The sequence below is a fragment of the Pongo abelii genome, chromosome 5 (genome assembly GCF_028885655.2).
Source record: "Pongo abelii isolate AG06213 chromosome 5, NHGRI_mPonAbe1-v2.0_pri, whole genome shotgun sequence".
Taxonomy (NCBI): domain Eukaryota; kingdom Metazoa; phylum Chordata; class Mammalia; order Primates; family Hominidae; genus Pongo; species Pongo abelii.
The window spans coordinates 140,398,647-140,425,245 of NC_071990.2; the positions used below are offsets into that span (position 1 = coordinate 140,398,647).

At 42.6% G+C, this 26,599-nt stretch overlaps 1 protein-coding gene and 1 non-coding gene across 6 annotated transcripts in view; one reads left to right on the forward strand and one right to left on the reverse strand.

Annotated features, from left to right (window-relative positions):
• ECT2L (epithelial cell transforming 2 like) overlaps nt 1-26,599 on the forward strand; it is a 105,125-nt gene that overhangs the window by 58,142 nt on the left and 20,384 nt on the right. For 2 of the 5 annotated variants that reach the window (XM_063725012.1, XM_063725013.1), the window contains exons 10-14: nt 6,227-6,319; nt 8,561-8,743; nt 11,674-11,777; nt 13,771-13,896; nt 20,002-20,088. In XM_063725012.1, coding sequence (XP_063581082.1) covers nt 6,227-6,319; nt 8,561-8,743; nt 11,674-11,777; nt 13,771-13,896; nt 20,002-20,088 — 593 coding nt within the window. Of the gene's footprint in view, nt 1-6,226; nt 6,320-8,560; nt 8,744-11,673; nt 11,778-13,770; nt 13,897-20,001; nt 20,089-24,458; nt 24,674-26,227; nt 26,376-26,599 lie in introns of all 5 variants that reach the window. The other 3 variants (XM_063725009.1, XM_063725011.1, XM_063725010.1) reach the window with 3 other exon arrangements.
• On the reverse strand, nt 2,660-2,766 carry LOC112133975 (U6 spliceosomal RNA). The gene has a single exon (XR_002915572.1). It is a non-coding gene; the product is annotated as a U6 spliceosomal RNA (small nuclear RNA).

Consider the following 26,599-nt stretch of genomic DNA (forward strand, 5'->3'; position numbering starts at 1 on the left):
ACAGGCATGTGCCACCACACCTGGCTAATTTTTGTAATTTTAGTAGAGACGGGGTTTCACCATATTGGCCAGGCTGGTCTAGAACTTTTGACCTCATGATCCACCCACCTCAGCCTCCCAAAGTGCTGGGATTACAGGCATGAGCCACCACACCTGGCCCAGCAATTCTTTGTCAAAGACCTCCAGCCTACACACTCCAACTTTTTCATTATCACCACGTCTTCATTTTTGCTTCCTTCCTTGTTAAACTTGGATTTAATGGCCCAATTTTATCATCGCTCCCTTGCAAAGAATCTGAACTTCCTTGTCTCTCTTTTTTGGCTAAATCCCAATTCATTTGGTTAAAACACAACTCTCTGCACACACTATACCTGTGGGTACTAAAGCAGCTTTAAAGACTGTTGGAATAAGTGATATAACTGTTCTGATTGGTCTAACTTTACTTTGGTGACATAACTGACAAATGGGATTGCAACACTGATGAGCAATTTCCTTGGTAAATTTATTTTCACACTCTTTGAGATGACAATTTTATCTCTTCTCTTTAGATAATCTTTCAATAACCCTCTCAGCTTTGACCTCACCTTTTACTTCCCCAAGAAAACTGAGTCATATGGGAACTCCCTAATTTTCCTCCCACCGTCGAATCCACCACCAGCTCCACCTCTTACTTTTTATTCTGTCTTCCCTTCGCCCTGATGGAAGAAGCATCCCTCTCAAACAAGATCAGATACTGCACTTGGAATCTAGCCCGTTGCCTTTCATCTTCTCCAGACTTCTACATCCCATCCTCTTCTATGCCCTCATTTCTCTCTTTATTGGATTGTTTCTATCAAATCAGAAACACCTGTAGTATCTCCTGCCTTAAAAAAATAAAAGGACAATAAGCTTTCCCTCACCACTTTTTAAATTGACAAGACCAGAGGTTCTCAGACTTGAGCGCGCATCCATATCACCTGGAGGGCTGGTTAAACTATACATTGCTGGGTCCCACCTAGAGTTTCAGACTCAGTTAAGTCTGGGGTGGGGCTGGAGAATTTTCCTTTCTATCAAGCTTCCAGGTGATGGTGATGCTGCTGCCTCTAGGCCCTCCATCCTCACCTCCCACACTCCCCTCAAGCTCCTCCAATGGGTCTCTGTCTCTACTGGCACTACTTTTGGAGGACTGTAAGTGACTCCCATGTGCTCAAATCCAGTGGTCCCTGCTCCATTCCCACCTCACTTTGACTTCATGGAAGCATCTGATGCAGAGGAACGCCCCTTCTTGAAATACTCCTTCTCTTGGTGTCCCTAACACCACACTCTCCCTGTTTCCTGCCACCTCAGTGCCCTCTTCTCAATGTCCTTTGCAGGCTCTTCTTTCTCTGCAAGATCCTTAAATATTCCCTAGGGCTTGATCCTAGCCTCTCTCCTTTTCCACATACGCACTCTCTTCCCTAGGCAGTCTTACTATTCCTATGTGTATTATTCATTCTCATGCTGCTATGAATAACTGCCTGAAACTGGGTAATTTCTAAAGGAGAGAGGTTTACTTGACTCACAGTTCTGCAGAGCTGGGGAAGCAAACACGTCCTTCTTCACGTGGCGGCAGGAGGAAGAAGAATGAGAGCTAAGTAAAAGAGGAAGCCCCTTATAAAACCATCAGATCTTGTGAGAACTCACTCGCTCTCACGAGAAGAGGATGGGGGAGATTGCCCCCTTAATTCAATTATCTCCACCTGGTCCCACCCTTGACACGTGAGGCTTACTACAATTCAAGATGAGATTTTGGGTGGGGACACAGCCAAACCATATCACTATGACTCTAAATGTAATTTATATGCTGAGGACCCCCAAATTTGTGTCTCCAGCTCTGAAATCTCTGAGCTGCAGACTCATATCTAATTCCCACTTGGAATCTTCATACTGGATGTTTAATTTTCACATCTAATAGACACCTCAAAGTTAAATCAAACCCTTGATTGCCTCCCCAGCACCAAACCTACCCCTTCCCCAGATTCCTCAGTAAAAATATCCTTCAACAGTTACTGCATAACCCAAAAATCTAAGAATCTGAGACTCATTCTTTTTGGCATTAAAAACATTTTTAAACAGAGTTATTGAAATATAATTAATATACAATAAACTGTACATAAAGTGTGCAATTGACTAAATTCTGACATATGTAGGCCTACCCCATGAAACCATAAGAAAAATAAAGAAAATGAACATATTCATTACCCCCAAAAGTTTCCTCATGCCATTCCATAATTTCTCTCTCCTGCTTCTCCCTACCCCCAACCTGAGGCAACCACTGGTCTTTCTTTCACATATATTAGTTTTCATCTTCTAGAATTTTCCTTTTTTTTTTTTTTTTTTTGAGACAGGGTCTGCTTTGTTGCCCAGGCTGGAGTGCAGTGGTGAAATCACAGCTCAGTGCAGCCTTGACTTCTCAGGGTCAAGCGATCCTCCCACCTCAGCCTCCTGAGTAGCTGGGACTACAGGCACACAACACCACGCTTGGCTAATTTTTTTATTTTTAGTAGAGACAGGGTCTCCCTATGTTTCCCAGGCTGGTCTTGAGCTTCTAGGCTCAAGCAATTCTCCTTCCTCAGCCTGCTGGGATCACAGGCATGCGCCATCCCACCTGGCCTAGAATTTTCCTTTTCCTTTTTTCTTTTTTAATATGGAACAATTCAAAAATTTGCAGGTCATCCTTGTGCAGAGGCCACACTAATCTTCTTTGTATTGCTCCAATTTTAGTATATGTGCTGCCAAAGCGAGCACTGGCCTAGAATCTTCTATAAATGGCATCATACAGTATGTATTCTCTGACTTTCTTCACTCAAACATTATTTTAGATTTACCCATCCGATGCATGTATCAATATCTCCTTTTTACTACTGGGAATTATTACATTGTACACATATACCACAATTTGTTTATCCATTAATTTGTTGATAGATAAATTTGAGTTCTTCCTGGTTTCTGCTTTTACAAATAAAGCTGCTATGAACTTATGCTTTCATTTCTCTTGGATGAATACCTGGGGGTAGAGTGGCAAGGTTATATGTAGGTGTATGTTTAACTTTATGAAAACACCAGCTAAACTGATTTCCAAAGTGACTTTAGCATTTTACATTTCCACAAGCAGTTGCCTATCATTCTAACACTACTGGTATGGCCAGTCTTTTTAATTTTAGCCATTCGGGTGGGTATGTGGTGGTATCTCATTGTGGTTTTAATTTGCAGTTTCCTAATGACTAATGATGCTCAAGATCTTTTCATGTGCTTATTTGCTGTTCTTTTGACCATCTTAAAAACTAGGTTGTTTGTTTTCTTATTCAGCTTTAAGAGCTCTTTATACATACTGGATACAAATATATTCTACAGTCTGTGACTTATATTTTCCTTCTCTGAACAGTTTCTTTTGAAGCACAGTTCTTTTCTTTTTTCTTTTTTTTTTTTGAGACAGAGTTTCACTCTTGTTGCCCAGGCTGGAGTGCAATGGTGCAATCTTGGCTCACTGCAATTTCCACCTCCCAGGTTCAAGCGATTCTCCTGCCTCAGCCTCCTGAGTAGCTGGGATTACAAGATTACAGATGCCCGCCACTATGCCCAGCTAATTTTTTAATATTTTTAGTAGAGACAGGGTTTCACCATATTGGCCAGGCTGGTCTTGAATTCCTGACCTCAGGTGATCTGCCCACCTCAGCCTCCCAAAGTGCTGTGATTACAGGCATGAGCCACCGCACCCAGCCTGAAGCACAGTTCTTAATTTCGATGAAATCAAATATATCAAATGTTCTTGTATAGATCATGCTTTGGCATCATATCTAAAAACGATTTACCTAACCAAAGGCCACTAAGATTTTCTCCTATGTTTTTTCTAAATGATTTATAGTTTTAAGTTTGACTTTTAGATCTGTGATCCACTTGACTATTTTTTTAATGTAATATATGAGATATGGATAGAGGTTAATTTCTTTTTTTCACATATGGCTAGTTGTTTCATCACCATTCCTTGTAAGTACTATCCTTTTTCCAATGAATTTCATTTGCACCTTTGTTGAAAGCTATTGACTATGTATGTGTACATTGGACTCTATTTGATTTCATTGATGAATTTGTCAATGAAAGTGCTATAGACATCAGTAAGTGAGAGACATCCCAAACTTTCAGCTGCTGTCATCCTGTTTCATGCAGTAATTGAAGCATTTTGGAGTATTTATTTATTCTTGAACCACAAATAGTTAAAATAAATTACCCATTTCATTCCAAGTAATTCAACCTGTATGCTGAATTAAATATTCAATCTGTATGTTGTGCCACTGAAGGGGTTTTTTTTTTTTTTTTACTTTAAGTTCTGGGATACAAGTGCAGTGTGTGTAGCTTTGTTACATGGGTATACATGTGCCATGGTGGTTTGCTGCACCTGTCAACCCATCGTCTAGGTTTTAAGCCCTGCATGCATTAGGTATTTGTCCTAATGCTGTCTCTCCCCTTTCCCCCCAACCCTCTGACAGGTCCCAGTGTGTGATGTTCCCCCCCTGCATCCATGTGTTCTCATTGTTCAACTTCCACTTATGAGTGAGAACATGCGGTGTTTGGTTTTCTGTTCCTGTGTTAGTTTGCTGGGGATGATGGCTTCCAGTTTCATCCATGTCCCTGCAAAGGACATGAACTCATTCTTTTTTATGGCTGCCTAGTATTCCATCGTGTATATGTGCCACATTTTCTTTATCCAGTCTACCATTGATGGACATCTGGGTTGGTTCCAAGTCTTTGCTATTGTAAATATTGCTGCAATAAACATACATGTTCATGTGTCTTTATAGCAGAATGATTTATAATACTTTGGGTATATACCCAGTAATGGGATTCCTGGGTCAAATGGTATTTCTGGTTCTAGATCCTTGAGGAATTGCCACACTGTCTTCCACAATGGTTGAACTAATTTACACTCCCACCAACAGTGTAAAAGTATTCCTATTTCTCCACAGCCTCGCTAGCATCTGTTGTTTCCTGACTTCTTAATAATCACCATTCCAACTGGCTTGAGATGGTATCTCATTGTGGTTTTGATTTGCATTTCTCTAATGACCGGTGATGATGAGCTTTTTTTCATGTGTTTGATGGCCACGTAGATGTCTTCTTTTGAGAAGTGTCTGTTCACATCCTTTGCCCACATTTTGATGGGGATTTTTTTTTCTTGTAAATTTGTTTAAGTTCCTTGTAGATTCTGGATATTAGCCCTTTGTCAGTGGATAGATTGCAAAAATTTTCTCCCATTCTGTGGGTTGCCTGTTCACCCTGATGATAGTTTCTTTTGCTGTGCAGAAGCTCTTTAGTTTAATTAGATCCCACTTGTCAATTCTGGCTTTTGTTGCGATTGCTTTTGGTGTTTTAGTCATGAAGTCTTTGCCCAGGGAAGGGGCTAAATTTTAACCATCATATTCCATCCTGTGTTTAACTTTTTAAAATCTGTCCTCTTACAATGAGACTTCTCCTTTGAGTCTATTTTAGAAAAAATATATAGATTTTTCTCTTTCTTTGGGCTGGGTATTCCAAATCTGAAAATAAGCCTCAGATCAAACTCCATTCCCTCTTTCCCCATCCTGTAGTTTAGTCCTCAGACTGTTTCAGCTTCAATATTTAGGGGTGAACGATAAAGTGTTCATGGACTGTTCAATGGAGAGGTTTGAATGGAAGACGAGAACTGCTAGCGGCCTTTCTTGGCCATCTCTTTAGTGCCCCTATGTAATATTTAACTGCTCTGGATTAGTCTGTTCTTGCATTGCTATAAAGAAATACCTGAGGGTGGGTAATTTATAAATAAACGAGGTTTAATTACTTCATGGTTCTCCAGGCTGTACAGGAAGCATGCTACTGGCATCTGCTTGGCGTCTGGTGAGGGCCTCAGGGAGCTTATAATCACGGCAGAAGGTGAAGGGGCAGCTGGTGGGTCACATGGCAAGAGCAGGAACAAGAGAGAGGGAGGAGGTGCCACACACTTTTAAACAACCAGATCTTGTGTGAACTCAGAGTGAGAACTCTCTCATCACTAAGGGGATGGCACTAGTCATTCATGAGGGATCCACCCCCATGATCCCTCCTGCCAGGCCCCACCTCCAACGTTGGGGATTAGATTTCAACATGAGATTTGGAGGGAACAAATATCCAAGTTATATCATCTTCCATGGCAAAACATATGAGGAAACTAACAAAAGTGTTTTTGACTATGCAGAGGCAGGAATTGAAGTTCTTTCCCAGCTGTCTCAACTAACTGGCACGTTCTTTACGGCCCCCACTGGGATTGCAACTGGCTCTTACCAGCACAGTAAGTGTTATGGGAGCTGAGCGCCATGTCCAATAACACAAGCCAACTCCAGAATCACCAAAAGACAAAATCCAGTTAATAGTACCGGTATGGCTGATATTCATTACTCTCTTTCATTCCTCCCCTGAAGGAACACTAATACTTCCCAAACTAGGTAATCTCATATCATTCAGTCATTTGCTTAGAAGAGGATTATTTATTGTACATATTTGCCCCAAACCATCATTTACAAAAACTCTGTTGAAAACATAATCTTTAATAATTAAGCAAAGTTGCTGATCTAGAAAAATAATAAGTACAAAGAAAAACTTTTCTTAGTAACATATAGTCAATATGGTTTTATTTGGAAAAATAAATTGTAGCTACGAAGAGAAGGCAAAGAGGCTGGCTTAGTTTCCATTACAGTAGCATTATCTGAGAGGAAAAACAATCAGAGAAAATACACCTGAAAGCAAACTTTCATTTAGTTACAAAGCTGCAAATTTAGATTAAAATGTAACACGGGCTGACCAACAAGAGAACCAAATTGCTTTGTTACACTGACGCCACTCATTTTCCTCTTTAAAACACCCTTGATTCCTATCAAGTAGGGCTGAGAGTGATGCAGAAACTATATAAATCATTGCTTCTCTACTCCTAAATGCCAAGGGCCTTTTAGAACTTGGGAAAACTGGCACAACTGTGAAACTCGTAAGGGAAAAGATTCTTTGTAGATATAACAAAAGTGCATTGACCTAACATAGTTTTGAAGCAGAGGTCACTTGCTAATTTTAGTTAATATAGCAACATCACCAAATGATAGCATATTTGGCTCTGTGGAGGGAGGAACTGGCCTAGCAGAGCACAGCAGGGTATGAACACTGTTGCTGGTAATAGGGAACAGGTTTTCTTTCTTTTTTTTTTGAGACAGAGTCTCACACTGTTGCCAGGCTGGAGTACAGTGGCACGTTCTCGACCTAGGCTCACTGCAACCTCCGCCTCCTGGGTTCAGGCGATTCTCCTGCCTCAGCCTCCTGAGTAGCTGGGACTACAGGCATGTGCCACCACGCCCGACTCATTTTTGTGTTTTTAGTAGAGACGGGGTTTCACCATGTTGGCCTAGATGGTCTCGATCTCTTGACCTTGTGATCCGCCCACCTCAGCCTCCCAAACTGTTGGAATTACAGGCGTGAGCCACCGCATCTGGCCGGGAACAGGTTTTCTTCTTTTTCTCCTCCTCTGCCTTCCCTTCCTCCTGTTCATCCTCCTTTTCCCTCTCTTGTTCTCATTCTCCTTACTGAAAAAAAAAAAAAAAAGCATGTTGTGGCCGGGCGCAGTGGCTCACACCTGTAATCCCAGCACTTTGGGAGGCTGAAGCAGGCAGATCACCTGAGGTCAGGAGTTTGAAACCAGCCTGCCCAATGTGGTGAAACCCCGTCTCTACTAAAAATATAAAAATTAGCTGGGCAGTAGTGGCACACATCTGTAATCCCAGCTACTTGGGAGGCTGAGGCATGAGAATTGCCTGAACCCGGGAGGCGAAGGTTACAGTGAGCCGAGGTCGTGCCACCATACTCCAGACTGGCGACAGAGCAAGACTCTGTCTCAAACAAAAACAAAAACATGTTGTGAACCTTTTCACATGTCTATCAGTAACAGTAGAGGAAACAAAGCAAAAACGCTATGTATCCATTCAGGACAGAAAATCAAATTTAACACACCACTGCATCATCCAGTAATTGTTATTTAAGAAGAGAAACTTTCTTTAAGCACCTGCTACAGTCCTGTAGACAGATTTGTAGAGCGAGGTAGCAGTTTGACATAATTTAAGAAAGATAAGGATTTGGCGATGACAGGGTTGACTTCCAATGGCCTGATGGGGAAGCCGTGTAGCATGGGATTTCTTGTGTTTTCACTTTTAGACTGAAAAGATAAAGCAGTGCATTCTTCCTCAGATGACAGCACAGTTTCCCAACGCACAATCCAGCAGCTGTTTTTTTTTTTTTTTTAAACTTTGAATGGAATATGTCAGCCTCAGCTATCAAAGAGTAGACATGCATTTGAAATGATTCATTGAATCCTTTTCGAGTTTCTAATTTTACCTTTGAAAACAGAGGATGGGTGTTTGTCTTAGTCTTCTAATCAGAAACGATAATAAATTCAATACAAATGCAACTAAGATTTTGTTGTACTTTAAACAAGACGTAGAATTCTTTCATCTGAGCTCAAGCCTACAATAATAACAGAAGAAAATCATGTCAGTTCTTAGTGATTGGCTGGGATCCCAATGGGGAAAGGCCCCCTCTTCCATCTACTTCTGCGAATCGAAGCTACAGACGTGGTCCAGCTTCACAGACTTCCTAGAAGAAACCTTGAAAACAGTAAGGAAGCAGCTGTATCCTCTCTTCAAGGAACTGCACAAGAGCATCAGTGGCAGGATGATAGGTAAGCAGTCTTGCTACTTCTGTTGCAGGTTAATTATGAAGTTGCTTTCATATCCCGAGTAAATACAAGTTTAGTTATGGCGCAAGTAAAATTTTACTCTTGAACATCTCCAGTAAAACTTTATCTCTTAGGCTGCTCACACTGCCTTTCAAATATAATGAATAACCACTAAGAACAAATATATTCAGGTTCAAAATGTTGAAGCTCGTTCTTATTTTAACATTTTACCACCTTATTAATTCTTGTTTGTCACTTATTTACCTAGACACAATTTGCTGTTTGCTAAGCCAGAGAGCTGTGCACTTTTCCCACTAGAATTTGCTCTGAAAGTTAAGCACCTCTTATACCCCAGCACCTATTCCATACATTGTTCTGCAATTTAAGTTCTATTTATTTTCTATCTAAAATATATAATTTAGTGATAGGCTCCATGGGCCTTTGCTGAGCCTATTGGACATGGTTGAATGAATTTTTCCATTCACACCCCAGCCCCATGACGGAATGAATGATCACAGCAGAGCCCTCTGAAAACAATTTACTTCCTCAATTTTGCATCTTTACCTAAATTAGTCCATTCTTTAAGTATATTTCACCATCTAGGTAAAGAGTTTTTCTTTTTCTCATCTGCAAATATTCATATCTATTAAATTTTTCCCCTACTACTTTCCGCCTGACTAAAACACCATATGAATCAAATCACCCTCTATCTGTGCCTTTCTTCTTTTTCTCTGCCCAGCTCCATATTTAAGGTCTGTCTACAGAGTTACCATCTACACAAGAGCTGTAACACACAAGCGTGCAAGCAGATATCTGTCAATGTACGTCCTATATCTCTTTACATAAATGTTTCCAAAACAGAGATTTGCCTTCCTGCTTATTTGTACTACCTACTCTATCACATTTAGGAGGTGTTCAACCATTATTTTAAAATGGTTATGAAGTTGTAAACAGGGAGAAAGTATTTCTCCTAGTTTTGTTTTTTGTTTTTTTTTTTTGAGACAGAGTTTCGCTCTTGTCCCCAGGCTGGAGTGCAATGGTGTGATCTCGGCTCACTGCAACCTCTGCCTCCCAGGTTCAAGGGATTCTCCTCCCTCAGCCTCCTGAGTAGCTGGGATTATAGGCATGCACCACCATGCCCAGCCAATTTTTATTTTATTTTTATTTTTTAGATGGAGTCTTACTCTGTCGCCCAGGCTGGGCCTCCCAAGTAGCTGGGATTACAGGTGTGCACCACGACGCCCAGCTAATTTTTGCATTTTTAGTAGAGATGGGATTTCACCATGTTGGCCAAGCTGGTCTCAAACTCCTGACCTCAAGTGATCTGCCCATCTTGGCCTCCCAAAGTGCTGGGATTACAGGTGTGAGCCACCGTGCCCAGCCTATTTTTTGTATTTTTAGTAGAGACAGGGTTTCACCATGTTGGCCAGGTTGGTCTCGAACTCCTGACCTCAAGTGATAAGAGTATTTATTAAATAATATATGTAGGCAATGAGAAGAAAATGGAAAAACAATTTTTTAAATAACTGCGTGGTGTTAAAAATATTTTAAAAATTAAAAGATGTCTGTGTATGTATGTTTGCATGTTATTTACTTTGGACTTTAAAATATTTATATATTTGAAGCCTCGTGTAGTGGCTCATGCCTGTAATCCCAGCAGTTTGGGAAGCTGAGGCAGGTGGATTGCTTGAGCTCAGGAGTTTGAGACCAGCCTGGGCAACATGGCAAAACACTGTCTCCACAGAAAAATACAAAAGTTAGCTGGGCGTGGTGACGTGTGCCTGTAATCCCAGCTACTCAGGAGGCTGAGGCACGAGACTTGCTTGAGCCAGGGAGGCAGAGGTTTCAGTGAGCTGAGATCGCATCACTGCGCTCCAGCCTGGGCAACAGAATGAGACCCTGTCTCAAAAAACAACAACAACAACAAAAAAAACAAATGCCTACTTGAGCGCAAAGATATAGGAGAATATAGAGGAACTTCTGGTAGGATCGAGAGTCTTACATTTAAACTTATTGAGCTCCTTTTCACATGCTCTCTCCTTATTGTCCAATTTATACATTTCATTCCATATCAGCTTTGCCGGAGTGGGCACTTTTTATAGACTAGACATTTAAATTACTTTGGTTCATTTTATATTTTATCATAGTAGAAATCCTCATTGCGTAATAGAATTTTTACTGCTATTCTTTGCATTTTTATCCACTAAAAAAACAACTGTGCGTCCAGTACGGTGGCTCATGTCTGTAGTCCCAATGCTTTGGGAGGCTGAGGTGGGCAGATTGCTTGAGGCCAGGAGTTTGAGACCAGCCTGGGAAACATAGCAAGACCCCATCTCTACAAAAAGTTAAAAAATTGGCTGGCTGCAGTGGCTCACGCCTCCAGCACTTTGGGAGGCCGAGGCAGGAGGATCACTTGAGGTCAGGAGTTCGAGACCAGCCTGGCCAACATGGTGAAACCCGGTCTCTCCTAAAACCACAAAAAAAAAAAAAAAAAAAAAATTAGATGGGCATGGTGGCAGGCACCTGTAATCCCAGCTACTCAGGAGGCTGAGGAAGGAGAATTGCTTGAGCCCAGGAGGCGGAGGCTGCAGTGAGCCCAGATTGTGCCACTGTACTCCAGCCTGGGTGACAAGAGCGAGACTCCATCTCAAAATAAATAAATAAATAAATAAAAGTTAAAAAATTAAGCAGGCATGGTGGTGCATGCCTATAGTCCCAGTTACTTGAGAAGCTGAGGTGGGAGGATCACTTGAGCTCAGGGAATCAAGGCTGCAGTGAGCTATGATTTTGCCACAGCACCCCAGCCTGGGCAACAGAGTAAGATTCTGTCTCAAAAAAAAAAAAAAAAAAGAAACTGTGAGGACTGAGTTGTTGTTTTTAAATCACATTTCTTACATTAATCAATTACAGGGCATGTGGCCTTATATTTACAGGGCAGTTTATGTTTGACACCATGGGTATGACCAACATTCTAAACAACCAAGATACTGCGCAAGCTCTGGCAGATGGATTGATGGAGTTGTCAAAAGAAGATTCTGTAAGTGTTTCTTTGAAGAAAGTAAACTATGAAAACCAACATTTAAATAAATTCTGTTTGCAGTTATTATTAATTTTTTGACCAGTTTATCCCTTTCAGAGCACAGTTCCTCAGAGAATTACATCAGTTTATAAAAACAGCCACTAAGAGATTCTGGACCCAAGATGTGTTAAGTACACAAAACAGACAAGTAGGAAAATCTTCTAGGTTATTTAAAGTTTATTACATTGTGCCCTGTTTTCTGTCTTGTGCTTAATTTCAGTCAGAAGTGACTATTTTTTTTTTAATAAAACATGTTAGTGGCTTTATATTTCACATAAACTTTACTCAACAGAGAAACCAATTCCTAGTTTGAGGAGAAACCTGAGAAAGTGTGACCCAGATGTGAAAAGATGAAGGGAAAAGGGGCTAGATGAGAGAGGAAGGGAAAGAGAACACAACAGAACAGAAAGAAGCAAATCGGTAATTCGGTTGGAGATGGGTGTAGGAGAAGCCCAAAGAAACAATTTCATCAGACACAGATCCAAGGTTCTCTCTCATTAAGGTCAGTCTACACTTCAGAAAACAGTGAGAAGAAGCCAGTCCACATTTCAGAAAATGGTGAGGAGAGGCCAGTCTCCAGACAGCTCTCCCAGGCCCAAAGAGGACAGCATGGCTATAGGAAAACGCAGTGTGGCCGGGCGTGGTGGCTCACGCCTGTAATCCCAGCACTTTGGGAGGCCGAGGCAGGCGGATCATTTGAGATCAGGAGTTGGAGACCAGCCTGGCCAACATGGTGAAACCCTGTCTCTACTAAAAATACAAAAACTAGCCGGGCATGGTGGCGGGCTCCTGTAATCCCAGCTGCTCAGGGGACTGAGGCCAGAGAATTGTTTGAACCTAGGAGGTGAAGGTTGCAGTGAGCTAGGATCGTGCCACTGCACTCCAGCCTGGGTGACAAAGCAAGACTCTGTCTCAAAAAAAAAGAAAAAGAAAAAAAGAAAGAAAATGCAACGTGCAGCTCTCCATCTGAGGGGAGTCAGGAATAGAATGGAGATAGGGCTGCTGTTAACATATTCAATAATCTAAATTCTCTAGTTTCCAAGGAATTCTCAAGGAGAGTCTCAAATCTTTCTCTTCCACCATCATAATTCTACTTTGTGGGTGAATTTAACATTGTCTCTGCACACATGCTCTCTCTCTGCTTATTGTCAAGTATCTGCTCCTGTTTCAGTATGGCTTCCTGGGTCTGCACCAGGCATTTCTGGGCGTAGCTGTCCTGCACTGGGTGGGGGCTGCGAAGCTGCATTAGCTGTAGTTTGTCCCCTGTGAAGTCTCAGCTCTGCAGGGAGGCTCAGGCAGCCCAATGACGAAAGGGCTTTGGCGAGCCTTGCTGATAAAATGAGCAGGGATACTCACAGAGATGCCCCCGCACTGTCTCCCAAAACACTAAAGGATTACTCAACATGCTTGGTGTCGGTTCAGTGTACTTATTTCCACCTAATTATTTAAAAATAACCATGTATGATATAATTTGGATGGTGCTCAAACCTATAGCCTGAGAGGGAACCAAATTTGAGAGCCCCAGCATGTTTTTCCCAGCAATTCTGCTACTGCAGCCTCTCTCCCAGGCCTTCTTCTTCCCCCTGAAAGACGACAAGATCCCTCCTGTCCCCTTTCCTCATTTGGCCAAGGGGTTGGTGTGGGCCACTTTGGTTCCACAGATCTTGAGAGACCCTCCCATAAAATTTTGGTGTCTTAACTGGATTGTGACAAGTTGTTGAGGACCAAGAGTACATATGGTAACTGGAATATGAGATTAACTAGAAAGTCTTATGTACTGACTCGAATTGAGCACTATTCACTCTGTTTTCTGGACATGTCAATTAATTAACTAGAAAGCTGAAATCCCTGCTAAAAAGTGTGTTCTCTCTTCTGCTGCACTATTGACACCTGTATTTCAGAAGAATGTTTTAAATGGGAATTTTTCTTTGGGGGGGTGGGCATTCTTTAGGACAAACCTCTGGAGTTTTTGTCGTATTTTCTGCTGAAGAAATGTGGTAAAAAGATCAAATATTTTGAAGGAAATGTTATTCCAACAAAATGTGATCCAAAGACAACATTCAGTTTATTCATGAAGGTAAAGTTGCTGCTGAATTTTTATGCCATTGCTTTTCTATAGAGTTAGGCACATGTGATAAAGAAATTCATAAATCATTATATGAGCTCTACTGGGAAGCTTTAACTTGTCATTTCTCCAAAGAATTTTATTCTCATGAAGTATTGTTAAAATAGGGTGTTTTGTAGTTTCATAATATGAGTAACATTTAAGCCGCTTAAAAGCATAAACGGCAGCATGTTAACTTGAGTGACACTATTTGGTTGTGGGGAGAAAGGTAGACATTTGCATTTTGCTTTGCCATTTATACAATTGAGCCCTGAGAGAACTTAAGGGGAATTTTTTTTTGAGGGGTGTGAAACTAAGAATAGTTCTTTTTTTTCTTAGTTGAGATTCAAATTCATTAAAGAAAAAAATCGGTTTAAAGCGAGTTCTGGCTGGGCGCGGTGGCTCACGCTTGCAATCCCAGCACTTTGGGAGGCCCAGGTGGGCAGATCATTTGAGGTCAGGAGTTTGAGACCAGCCTGGCCAACATGGTGAAACCCCATCTCTACTAAAAATACAAAAATCAGCATGGTGGCACGCCTATAATCCCAGCTACTCAGGAGGCTGAGGCAGGAGAATCACTTGAACCCAGGGAGGTTCAGTGAGCCAAGGTTCGCTTGAACTCGGGGAGGTTCAGTGAGCAGAGGTTGCAGTGAGCCAAGATTGCACCACTTTACTCCAGCCTGGGTGACAGAGTGAGACTGTGCTGTAAATAAATAAATAAAGCTAGTTCACCAGGCCAAAAAAGAATAATTTTGCCAGTACTATATTAGGAATCCAAGCATTCTTGGTTACATGAAATAACCAGGATTCAAGAAATGCCGAGAATCACATTGTCATTCACATAGCTGATTTCTATGTAGGGGAAAATACCGTTTTAGAACCATTTTATGTCCATAGAAAAGTCACCTGTCTTTGATGTTTGAAGGCGTGGGATGGCACTCCCTAACACAGTCTCACCATGGAGGGCTGCTAGGAGTAAGAGACTCGTGAGCACCTCTAGCAGGCAAATCATTTGTTGCCCTATTAACCTGATATTCTGGAAGTATTTGTTAATGCTTCTTTAAAGGACAGTGCTGGGCAGGGCAGGAGCAGACATGGAGAACTGCTGGAGGCAGCATCCTCTCTGCCTGCTGCCCCAAATGAACTCAGCAGCACACGGCCTGCCGTCATTAAGACCCATCCTTGGCCAGGCGCAGTGGCTCACGCCTGTAATCCCAGCCCTTTGGGAGGCAGAGGCGGGTGGATCACTTGAGGCCAGGAATTTGAGACCAGCCTGGCCAACGTGGTGAGAACTCGTCTCTACTAAAAATACTAAAATTAGCCAGGCATGGTGGGGCACACCTGTAGTTCCAGCTACTTGGGAGGCTGAGGCAGGAGAATCACTGAACCAGGGAGGTAGAGGTTGCAGTGAGCCAAGATCGTGCCATTGCACTCCAGCCTGGGCAATAGAGTGAGACCCTATCTCAAAAAAAAAAAAAAAAAAAAGACCTACCCTTCTGCTGTTACCATAGCACAACCCTTACTTTAATCCTCCCCTCCCCCACAAAGTGCCCAAGTGGCTTATTCTTCCCAACCACAAGCATCTCCCTGAGAGAGGAGTCTTTATTTTTTAATTTTTTTTTTTTGAGATGGGGCCTCGCTCTGTCACCCATGCTGGGGTACAGTGGCACAATTATAGCTCACCATAGCCTTGAACTCCTGGGCTAAAGCCATCCTCCTGTCTCAGCCTCCCAGTGTGCTGGGATTACAGGCCTGAGCCACCATGCCTGGCCATCCCAAGAGGAGTCTAAATGCTTTTCCAGGGATATCTAAGCCCTTTACAGGTTGAAACCCTGCTTGCTGGCTGCCCTGCCCCTAAATCGATATTTTCAGGAAACTTCTCAGGCAGAGGGCAATTCCTCATCTTTTTAGTTCCATTCTCTAAATATTTGCAGGAGCTAACCACGTGCTAGACCTTCTGCTAAATCCTGGGACTAGACAGCAAAGTAAGACAGTTCCTGCCTTTGTGGAGGATGAGGCTGATACACAAATAGGTGGTGCAGCATGATTAGCGCCTGTTAACAGAACGCACGGGCTGGGATGGGAACCCCAGGGTGGGAACGCCAGATGGGCATTTAGTCCAGGCTCCTCCTTCTGCTTCTCAGACGCTGCTGCTTTCGTCTCATTATGCCAGCCACCTTCTCTTTGAAATTCTTGAGATTATTCTCCCAAAAGGGTGGACATAGTCTCCATCCATCCTTTAGCCTATGAAAACCTGAAAAACAGCACCCAGGCCTCTAATACCACTCATTTTCCCTTGGTTCACTAAAGGGAATGATCAACATATAACCACATTACACAGGTTCCAAATTCTTCCAAAGTCCTTTCAACATCTGCTGATTCCTGACTCCCTGGAAACTTTATTGGATTCTTTCACCCACCTTTACGCCTAAGGGTGAAGCTATTACCTCAAAACCCAGGCATACAGATCCCAGAAAAGCCCCTCTTTGGAGCAAGAAAGCAATAAGGACCAAACTAAGGTGCTTCGTCCTCTGAAGTGCCACTCTCATATGTGAAAGACCTAACTCTTGGTGAGAACCGTTTCTGGGCTCATTGACACCTAAGGGAATAATCACTTGGAGCAGTTCCTCTGAGACACTTTCTCCTCTAGTTTCTGTGCCAAATAAAATTCAAAATGAATGAAGTCTTTTCAACTGGCTGTTGATCCAAACAGCTCATCATGTTCATAAAATAATGCATGAAATTTGGGCTGAAAGTTCCTCATTGCTGGAAATCAGGCTCTCTATTGCTACATTGTCTGCCTGTAATAAAACTGGAAAAATGCAAAACTCCTTAATGCCTGGAAATTTGATTTTAAAAAAATCGAATTAGAAAAAAATACGTATTAGATTCTCATTTGATTCTCTACTATTTAACACTAAAGAGCTTGGGCACAAAGCCCACAGAACAAATGCGGAGACCTCTAGGAGGAAGAACCACAGCTAAATGTCAGTGTTGCATTAGGATAAAAATAGAAAAGCTGAATTTCCTTACATTAGGGTTTATTTTTAAAACTGGATATTCATTCAGAAGCCTCAGGAGACAAAGGAGGGGAAAATGAAAGCTTCTCTGAGATAATTGCTTTAAAGACCCTTCCAGCCGGGCGCAGTGGCTCATGCCTGTAATCCCGGCACTTTGGGAGGCTGAGGTGGGTGGATTACCTGAGGTCAGGAGTTCGAGACCAGTCTGGCCAACATGGTAAAACCTTGTCCCTGCTAAAAGCACAAAAATTAGCTGGGCGTGGTGGCAGGCGCCTATAATCCCAGCTACTCAGGAGGCTGAGGCAGGAGAATCCCTTGAACCTGGGAGGCAGAGGTTGCAGTGAGCCAAGATTACAGCACTGCACTCCAGCCTGGGTGACAAGAGCAAGACTCCATCTCAAAAACAAACAAACAAACAAACAAAAAACCCTCCCAGAGGGGCTTGTGTAATATGGATTATCTGTCAAATCTAGGACTGTGTGTGCATGTGTGTCCATCCATGTATCTATCCATCCAACCACCTACCTACCTACCTACCTATCATTCTGCTGCCCAATCATTATTTGCTCCTGGTTTTTGTCTGCCTATAATGTTTACACTGATACCATGCAACCATGGTGATGGCTGGCAGCCAGAATTACAGTTGTTCCTGAACTCTACCTGTCATTTTCACAACTATTTCTGGCCCCTTATCCAGGCAGCTGAGTGTTTGCTGGCAGAAGCATCAGCAATGACTAAGAATGTCTCTGGAAAATAGTGTCTGCCTATGCCCCATCCTAGGGAAAAATCCCTAACATGTTCTGTGAGCTTTTTTTTAATGGTCTTCCTTATATGTCCTGGAGAGCCAAGGCAGAGACCCACCAACCCAAAATGATAGTTGTCTTATAAATGTGCACAGTTTCTGCCATGTTACTTCCTCTGAATTCATCCAAAAAAACTAAGTAAAAGATGGCACCGGAATCTAAAATTAAGCTGTAAAAATTCTGGCAACTAAACATATAATATAAAATGAGTGAACTTGCCAATTTTAGGTTCAAACAAAATTACTATGCCAAATCAATGTCCTATCCACAAGGAAAAAATTATATTTAAAAAAGTAAGTTGCTGCTGAGCTGGAATGTGAAACAAAGCCCAATTGTAAGCAAGCAGGTTCTAAAATAGCCAAGGTGGTCTGGGGGAGGTCCATGATGACACCTGAATTTTAATGCATAAATTTTCATGTGAGCCTGTACAGTCAGGTGATCTCCCAGAGAAAGATGGCTCCCTTATCTGTGAGATCCACAATACAATTGTGTGCTGTTTGGGTTATCTTAATCTTGGCCCAACCTGAGAGTTTTTGTTTTTGTTTTTTGAGACAGCCTCACTCCATCACCCACGCTGGAGTGCAAGATACTGGCTGGGCACAGTGGCTCATGCCTGTAATCCCATCCCTTTGGGATCCCAAGGCAGGAGGATCACTTGAATTTGAGACCAGCCTGGGCAACATAGTGAGACCTTGTCTCTAAAAAAAAAATGAACAAAATCAGCCAGGCATGGTGGCACATGCCTGTAGTCCCAGCTACTTGGGAGGCTGAGGTGGGAGATCAATTGAGCTTGGGAGGTCGAGGCTGCAGTGAGGCAATATTGCACCACTGCACTCCAGCATGGGTGAAAGAGTGAGACCCTGTCTCAAAACAAAACAAAAACAAGTAGATCTCCTCCCCCGGCCCCAAGCCATAAGTATGGATACATGCCAGGCTGGTATGAGACAGCCACAAGTGCAGAGGACAAAAGAAATCATGAGAAGACTCCCTGGAGCAGACAGGAAGCACTCAGGCTCAGGTGGGACCTCCTGCCATCTGGGACTGAGCTAGCTGGCTGCAGCTTTGCAGACCAGGGTTCTTCTGCAGAGGCTCAGGCTGCCAGAGCAATGTGGCATCTCCAAAATAAAAATTCACTTTTGCCTCAGCAGAGTAAGGTAAAAGGAGCCTTAGTTACAAATTGAAGTTATTCTTCCAGCCTCATCCCTGGACATCCAAGAGTTGCCATTGGTAGTTTTGTCTTTGATGAGGAAGGCAGCAATAAAGACCATTGACCATCACCATCCCTCAACATAAACACAGGACCACTGCTCTGTTGCTAGGGTGGACCCTGGGGTGCTGCACGCAGCAGGGGTGGGGGTGGAGGGCTTTAAAAAAATGTGCTAAGTTTTAGGGAGGCCACAGCAAGAATAGTTAAGAAGGTAAAGTGAAGAAAGAATAAGCCTTATTTAAATGTGCAGGTCTAGAAAGGTATGTGAACGGTTTATGACACATTTTCACTTGGTGGCAAAAAAAGGAGTGAGTTTTGTGAGCTTTTCCTTCTGGATCTTAAAAATAAAAATAACCTATTTGCCCTCAACTGAGAAGGAACAGAGCAGAGCTGAGGCAGAAGCCTGTTACCTGGCCAGGCTCGGTGACTCATGTCTGTAATCCCAGCACTTTGGGAGGCCAAGGCGGGCAGATTACCTGAGGTCAGGAGTTCCAGACCAGACTGGCCAACGTGATGAAATCCCATCTCTACTAAAAATACAAAAATTAGTGGGGCATGGTAGTGGGCTCTGTAAGCCTGCTACTCAGGAGGTTGAGGCAGGAGAATCGCTTGAACCTGGGAGGCGGAGGTTGCAGTGAGCTGAGATTGTGCCATTGCGCTCCAGCCTGGGTGACAGAGTGAGACTCCGTCTCAAGAAAAAGAAAAGAAAAAAAAGGAAGCCTGTTACCCAGGAATGTGTGTGAGTTTCTAAGCCCAGGAGAAGCCCCAGCCCAGCATCACTCCCCTGGCTCCCAGGGAAGAGGGAGCTACACTGGATTTAGTTCTCAAGTATTATGTAGTTCAAAGGAAGCAAAGACTATTTTTAAAAAACATAAAATTGAATTTAAGAGTAGCATCCCATTTGCAAGCACTTAACTCATTGTGTGTAGGGATCACTGAGGTTGGGGCTGAAGACAGAGGCTTCTGAGGGCCTCCTGCGGGCACAGTACTGAGTTTTCAGAGATGCCAAGACCTGCCTCCAATAACCAAGTTTCCATTCAATCTTCAGGAAAGAAATGTTGTTGAAGACAATTCTTGGGACACAAAGTCCAGGCTCAGCAAAAATGATTTAAATTTTGAAGCACTGATTAATCTGGTAAGCTATTATATAATGTAACTTTACCATTGGTTTTGCTTCTGATAGTGAAATTTCAGCCTTTATTCTGGTTAGTTCTTCGTTTTCCTTGAAAATTTCCCTTTGGGGGAATTAAAAAAAAAAAAACCTCAAAAATTATTAGAGAGAATTCAGCTGGCAGACTTTTTTTTCCAAATAAGCCCCGGACTGAAAAGAAGTTGAGCCAGAAGGATAGCAGTGTAACATCTTGGAGCAAAACAAATCTGTATGTTACTCCCTGACTTTCCTTTATGATACTAGGATGTCTTTCAAAGAAATGGCACATGGACAAAGGCTCACAGTTTCTAATTAATCTACCAACATACAGTCTGACTTCAAAAGTTGAGTCTAATGAACACAATGTCTAGGGCTCCGTCTTTCTGTGTCAAAGGTAAAGTGTGGAGGAAGCTGCAGCCTCAGCAGGGGCCAGTCCCGTCCTGTGTAACCCACGGCATGGGCACGCTGTTTTGTTTTCTTCAACACACAAACACACAAACACACTTCATTCTCAGAATCCTATGAAGGACACATCCCTAGCCACATTTTATAGATAAAGAACTAGAGTTAAGAAAAGTTACATGGGGGAAAAAAAGTCAAATGACTTCCCTAAGGACAGACAATTAGGCAAGAAAAATCTTAACTCCTGCAGCCCTGAGCTCAGACCTGGGGCTCTTTCCCAGCCTGCAGACAGTGCAGGCCGTGGAGCCCCAGGACATGGATGCCCACTTGCCCCAAACCCATCCCTAGGAACACCCAGGAGGAGCATGTTCCATAGAGCAGTGGATATGAGGGTATCTCATCTGACTATTGGTAATAATACCTGATAGTGGTTTCAAGATAACAACACAAGGTTTGACAATGAAAACCTTAGTTCAAAATGATTATAAATGTTGGATAACTCCAGTATTTAAAAATATATACATACAGAAATACACATATAATATTAAAAAAAATATGGACTGTAAGCCAACTGCCAAGTGGGATGCAGATGTATTTTTTACCTCATTAGATATGTCTAAATAGGTATTCTATACGGACCATGTGTTTGGAAAATAAACAAGAAGAATTTGGCAGCTCATGCTTGTAATCCCAGCACTTTGGGAGGCCAAGGCAGGTGCATCGCTTAAGCAGAGGAGTTTGCGACCAGCCTGGGCAACATAGAAAAACCCTGCCTCTACAAAAAAATTACAAAAATTAGCCTGTTATGGTGGCTACGCTGGTGGCTGAGGCAGGAGGATCACTTGAGCTCGGGAGGTCCAGGCTGCAGTGAGCCATGATTGCACTACTGTACTTCAGCCTGGGTGACAGAGGGAGACCCTGCTCAAAATAAAAAATTTAAAAAAAGAAGAGTGTGTTTATAATATTTCAAATACAGTGAGTTCTCTCATTTTTCTCTTATTTTTACATTATAATTCTAGTTAATGAAATGATGGTTAACTCATCTTGGTGAAGATCACATAGCATTACACATTTTTTCATTTTAAACAAGACACTTATTTAAACAACAGGGTGTTTGACTTGAAGGAAAAACTATCTGGGAATCATTTTTATCAACTAATGGATCCTCACTTAAAGACAGATTGCCCTACATATAAGAGGTATGTACGAAAACGTTATAAAATGTGCCCTTCGTGTTACAATGATAAATGAAAAACATTAGAATTCTCCAACTGAACAAGGTATGCAAGGATTTAGATACATATATACACACACACACACATATATATACATATATTGCTGTTGTTAAAACAATGAAAGCAAAATAACAGATTGGAATATAAAGATAACTGCTGAATGAGCATGCCATGAAGGGAGAAAGGAGGTTTTTTGTTTTTTTTTTGTTTTTTTTTGTTTTTGAGATGGAGTCTCGCTCTGTTGCCCAGGCTGGAGTGCGGTGGCATGACCTTGGCTCACTGCAACCTCTGCCTCCCAGGTTCCAGTGATTCTACTGCCTCAGCCCCCTGAGTAGCTGGGATTACAGGCATGTGCTACTACGCCTGGCTAATTTTTGTATTTTTAGTAGAGACAGAGTTTTGCCGAGTTGGTCAGGCTGGTCTCGAACTCCTGAGCTCAAGTGATCCACCCGCCTCAGCCTCCCAAAGTGCTGAGATTACAGGCATGAGCCACCGCACGTGGCCAAGGAGGTCTTTTCACAGAAGCATTTTTCCCCTTCTCATCTCCATTGATGTTGATGGTATACTATTAGCCACTAATACGTTAGCCATACCATTAGCCACTAATTTTTTTAAAAATGCTTGTGCATATTCATCAGTTACCTTATGTACAATAAAGGAATGGGGAAGGAAATGAAAGAATAGAGCAAACTATACTGTAATAGTTAGGACGTAGTGGAACCAGCAGTTTTTTAGTGGAGAATGCGGTCTTGGTCTGTAAGAATAGCCTCTGGCGTAAAGCAGCAAGTTCTCTTTTTACTGGATCCCTCCTGCCTGCTGCTGAAACACATCAATTGTATCTTTAACCTCCATTTCCAACTCTGCAGGTGTGCCTGTTTCATTGATTGGCCATCTGACAAACTGGAATCTGATCCGCTTCATTGACAAGCCTTGCTATTCACAATAGGCTTTCATTAGTTGACTAAGTGGTGTATGCCTGTTAATCCTAAATTGCACCAAGGAACCATCCTGCCCACTACCCTAAAATTAATATGAGCAGTTCTGACCCTTCCTTGAGCTTTCTGTTCACCATACTGAGTGCTGGCGTCACCTCAGGTCCGCACTGAATGAGAACACAAGCAGCAGCAGGAGTGGCAGAAGCAGTATTGTCATATTTTATTGGGGGCAGTGTGGGTATACTTAGAGCTGGAGGGAAAATAATAATTCTAGGCTCAAATTGAAGGACATTATGTTTTTGAAATTTAGATATTATAAATTTTCTGGTATAAAGATGCTCATTTTATAGCTTTTGAAATATGCAGATAAAAGAAAAACATTATCTAGTACCAGCAATAAAAATTAATTTCTCTTTCCATATAAACATAGCACACACAACATCAGGGTATGGAATTTCTTTAGGCCAGTGTATGATTTTCACCTCTGCATTAAAAAATAAAACAAGAGTCTGGGCAAGGTGGCTCACGCCTGTAATCCCAGCACTTTGGGAGGCTGAGGTGGGTGGATCATGAGGTCAAGAGATCGAGAACATTCTGGCCAACATGGTGAAACCCCGTCTCTACTAAAAATACAAAAATTAGCTGGGCATGGTGGCATGCACCTGTAGTCCAAGCTACTTGGGAGGCTGAGGCAGGAGAATCGCTTGAACCCGGGAGGCGGGAGGTTGCAGTGAGCTGAGATCATGCCACTGCACTCCAGCCTGGACAAGAGAGTGAGACCCCATATCAAAAGAAATAAAATAAAATAAATACATAAAACAAGAGTTGGAAACATAACATAGCACATCTGGCAACCTGGCTAGCCAGGAGAGATGGGCTCATAGCTCCAAGTCTATCCTTAATACTGAAGTTAGATCCTTAATACTGAAAGAAGAGCATATGCTTCAGATTTTTCCTATGTCAGCTGGGGAAGCAAATTAGCTAATGATGAAAAGGTATCTTCACCGTTCATGCTGCTGCAATAGAATACCTGAGACTGGGTAATTTACAAAGAACAGAAATTCTTTATGGAGGCTGGGAAGTCTAAGATCAAGATGCTAACATCTGTCAAGGGCCTTCTCTTGGAGTGCTCACATGGTGGAAGGCAAGAGAGGACCAACTCCCTTTGTCAAGCCCCTTTCTAAGGGCACCTGATCCCATTCATGAAGGAGGAGTCCTCATGACCCAGTCATCTTTTCATGGCTCTACTTCTTAATACTGTCACATTGGCTACACCTGAATTTTGGAAGGGACACATTCAAACTGTAGCAGAGGGCTAGCTCATTTCAGTTCTTCTGTTTGCAGGATAATCAATAAAACACTACTTGGAAAAAGAAATAGGAAAACAAACAAGAGTAGACAAGCCAAAGGCTTCCTCACTGGACTGTAACCTCCATGAAGACAGGACTCTGTCTTGTTCTCATCATTACATGGCCAGCACCAGCATAAGACACCTAATATGGATTTGGATGGACAGATGGATAAAAATAAGTTTCAAACTGCCTTCCTTTAGATCCAAGATTAAAAGTCCCTTCTCTACTTGGCCATCAGGCTGGCCTGATATGAGAGGCTCTTTGGTGATACTGGGGACAAGTGATGGACAGCGGGGTCCTCCATAGTCCCCGTGAAGTCCCCTTCAACCTGAACAGCAAAAACCAGCAAGGGGGGTCTCCGTGTAGCTGCCTGACTGCTCAGCACTTCTACTTCTCCATCACTAACTAGAGTTCTTAACACTTCTCTACAGGAGAGAATACTCCAGAAGGACTCAGCAGAAAAGCGAGCTAGAGTTGTCAGGGAACTCTTACAGAGTGAGAGAAAATACGTGCAGATGCTGGAAATTGTGAGAAATGTTTATGTTGCACCACTGAAAGCAGCATTGTCATCAAACAGAGCGATTCTGAGTGCTGCCAATATCCAGATCATTTTCTCTGATATTCTACAGATTTTAAGTCTCAACAGGTAAACCCTGAATATGTATTTTTTAAAATATTCATTGTGCACTGAGAAGAGCCCATGCTTTATTGTTTCAAAAGCAGTATGGAGGTGCAATGATGCTCTGCCCCTCTTAGGGACCCTGATTATAGCAGCGAGATCCTCATCACATTACCTACTGGGCTGCAACCAGTAGTGATTCCCAAGGACACCCCTTCCCCCGTTCATAGCCATAGTGCAAGGAGCAGCATTCAGGACCTAGGCATTTTGTAACCCAGTGGTCCCCAACCTTTTTGGCACCAGGAACCAGTTTCATGGAAGACAATATTTACACAGACCAGGGGCGGGGGAAATGGTTTCAGGATGATTCAAGCGCATTACAGTTATTGTGCACTTTATTTCTATTATTATTACATTGTAATATATAATAAAATAATTATACAACTCACCATAATGTAAACCAGTGGGAGCCCTGAGCTTGTTTTCCTGCAACTAGATTGTCCCATCTTGCGGTGATGGGAGACAGGGACAGATCATCAGGCATTAGATTCTCATAAGGAGCATGCAACCTAGATCCTTCGAATGTGCAGTTCACCATAGTGTTTGCACTCCTATGAGAATCTAATGCCACTGCTGATCTGGAGCTCAGGTAGTAATGCAAGCAACGGGGAGCGGTTGTAAATATCAGTGAAGCTTCACTCACTCAACCCCCACTCACCTCCTGCTATGCAGCCTGGTTCCTAACAGGCCACAGACTGGTACCTATCCATGGCCTGGGGGTTGGGAACCCTTGCTGTAACCAATAGACTGTCCATGCAAAAGATAGCAGGAAGGAGGAGAGCCATATGCTCGTTCCTAATCAGCAATGTTCAGTTAAGCAATGGGAAAAAACCAGAAGGATTTAACGGGATTAAGCCACCAGGACACTTAGCTTAGAAAGCCCAAGGCTGGGGGTCAGTTTAATAACAACATATTTTCAAGTGCATAACATGAGAGAGAAAAGTGATCATTTCTGCCTGTGGTAAAGGGAGGCAACCTGAGTATGTCCTTCCCTGACGGTAACTCTCTGGGTAACTTGGAACAAGTTCTTTCCTCTCAATGGGCCCCAGCTCCTACAGTGAAGAGGTTGAACTAGGCCTCTTCCACTGTTCAAAGCCTCTGATGGATGAATGAGGGATTTTCTTAGAGCTCTGGGGAAATGGGCTAAGTAGAGGCTATGGCATTCAGCTGTTGAAGACAGTGGAGCACTCTCTTCTAAAAATTGTAAGAACTTTCACCCATCTGCCTATCTGGAGGCAAGAGACTAGGACATTAGGCGGCAGCTGTATCGTGGCCATTGTGTGGTTCTGACTCAAGGAACTGAGGTGAAGAGGTGGGATTCCACCCCGGCCAACCTACTCCTTCACGTCCCACTTCCTTTCCTGTCAAATCTGCACTTCTCTGTGTTAAGAAGAAATGACTTGACCAAAACCCTACCGTAAAGGACTAGGGTGAAAATGCCCATGCTGATGACAATGGATATTTGGGTTTGTAAGTTATCACAAGTGAATAGTTCATGCTTATGCTCTTCTCATACCACAGGCAGTTTCTAGATAACCTGAGAGACAGACTGCAGGAATGGGGCCCAACTCACTGTGTGGGAGAAATAGTCATGAAGTTTGGAAGCCAGTTGAACACATATACCAATTTCTTCAACAATTACCCTGTCATTCTGAAAACTATTGAGAAGGTAAATGAGTTTCAATTCCATCATTCTATGAGACCTGAGCTAGAAAGGAAGTTACATGTGGAACCCAAAAGACCAGCGTTAATAAGAAAGGCTTCTCTGCTCTTAGCTCCCAGCTCTCTTCCCATACTGTGACCTCTGAGGACAGGAACCCCGACTTAGGGGCTAGCACAATATTTGACACCCAGCATTGCCAGGAACTGGTTTTTAAACTGAACTCATCCTCA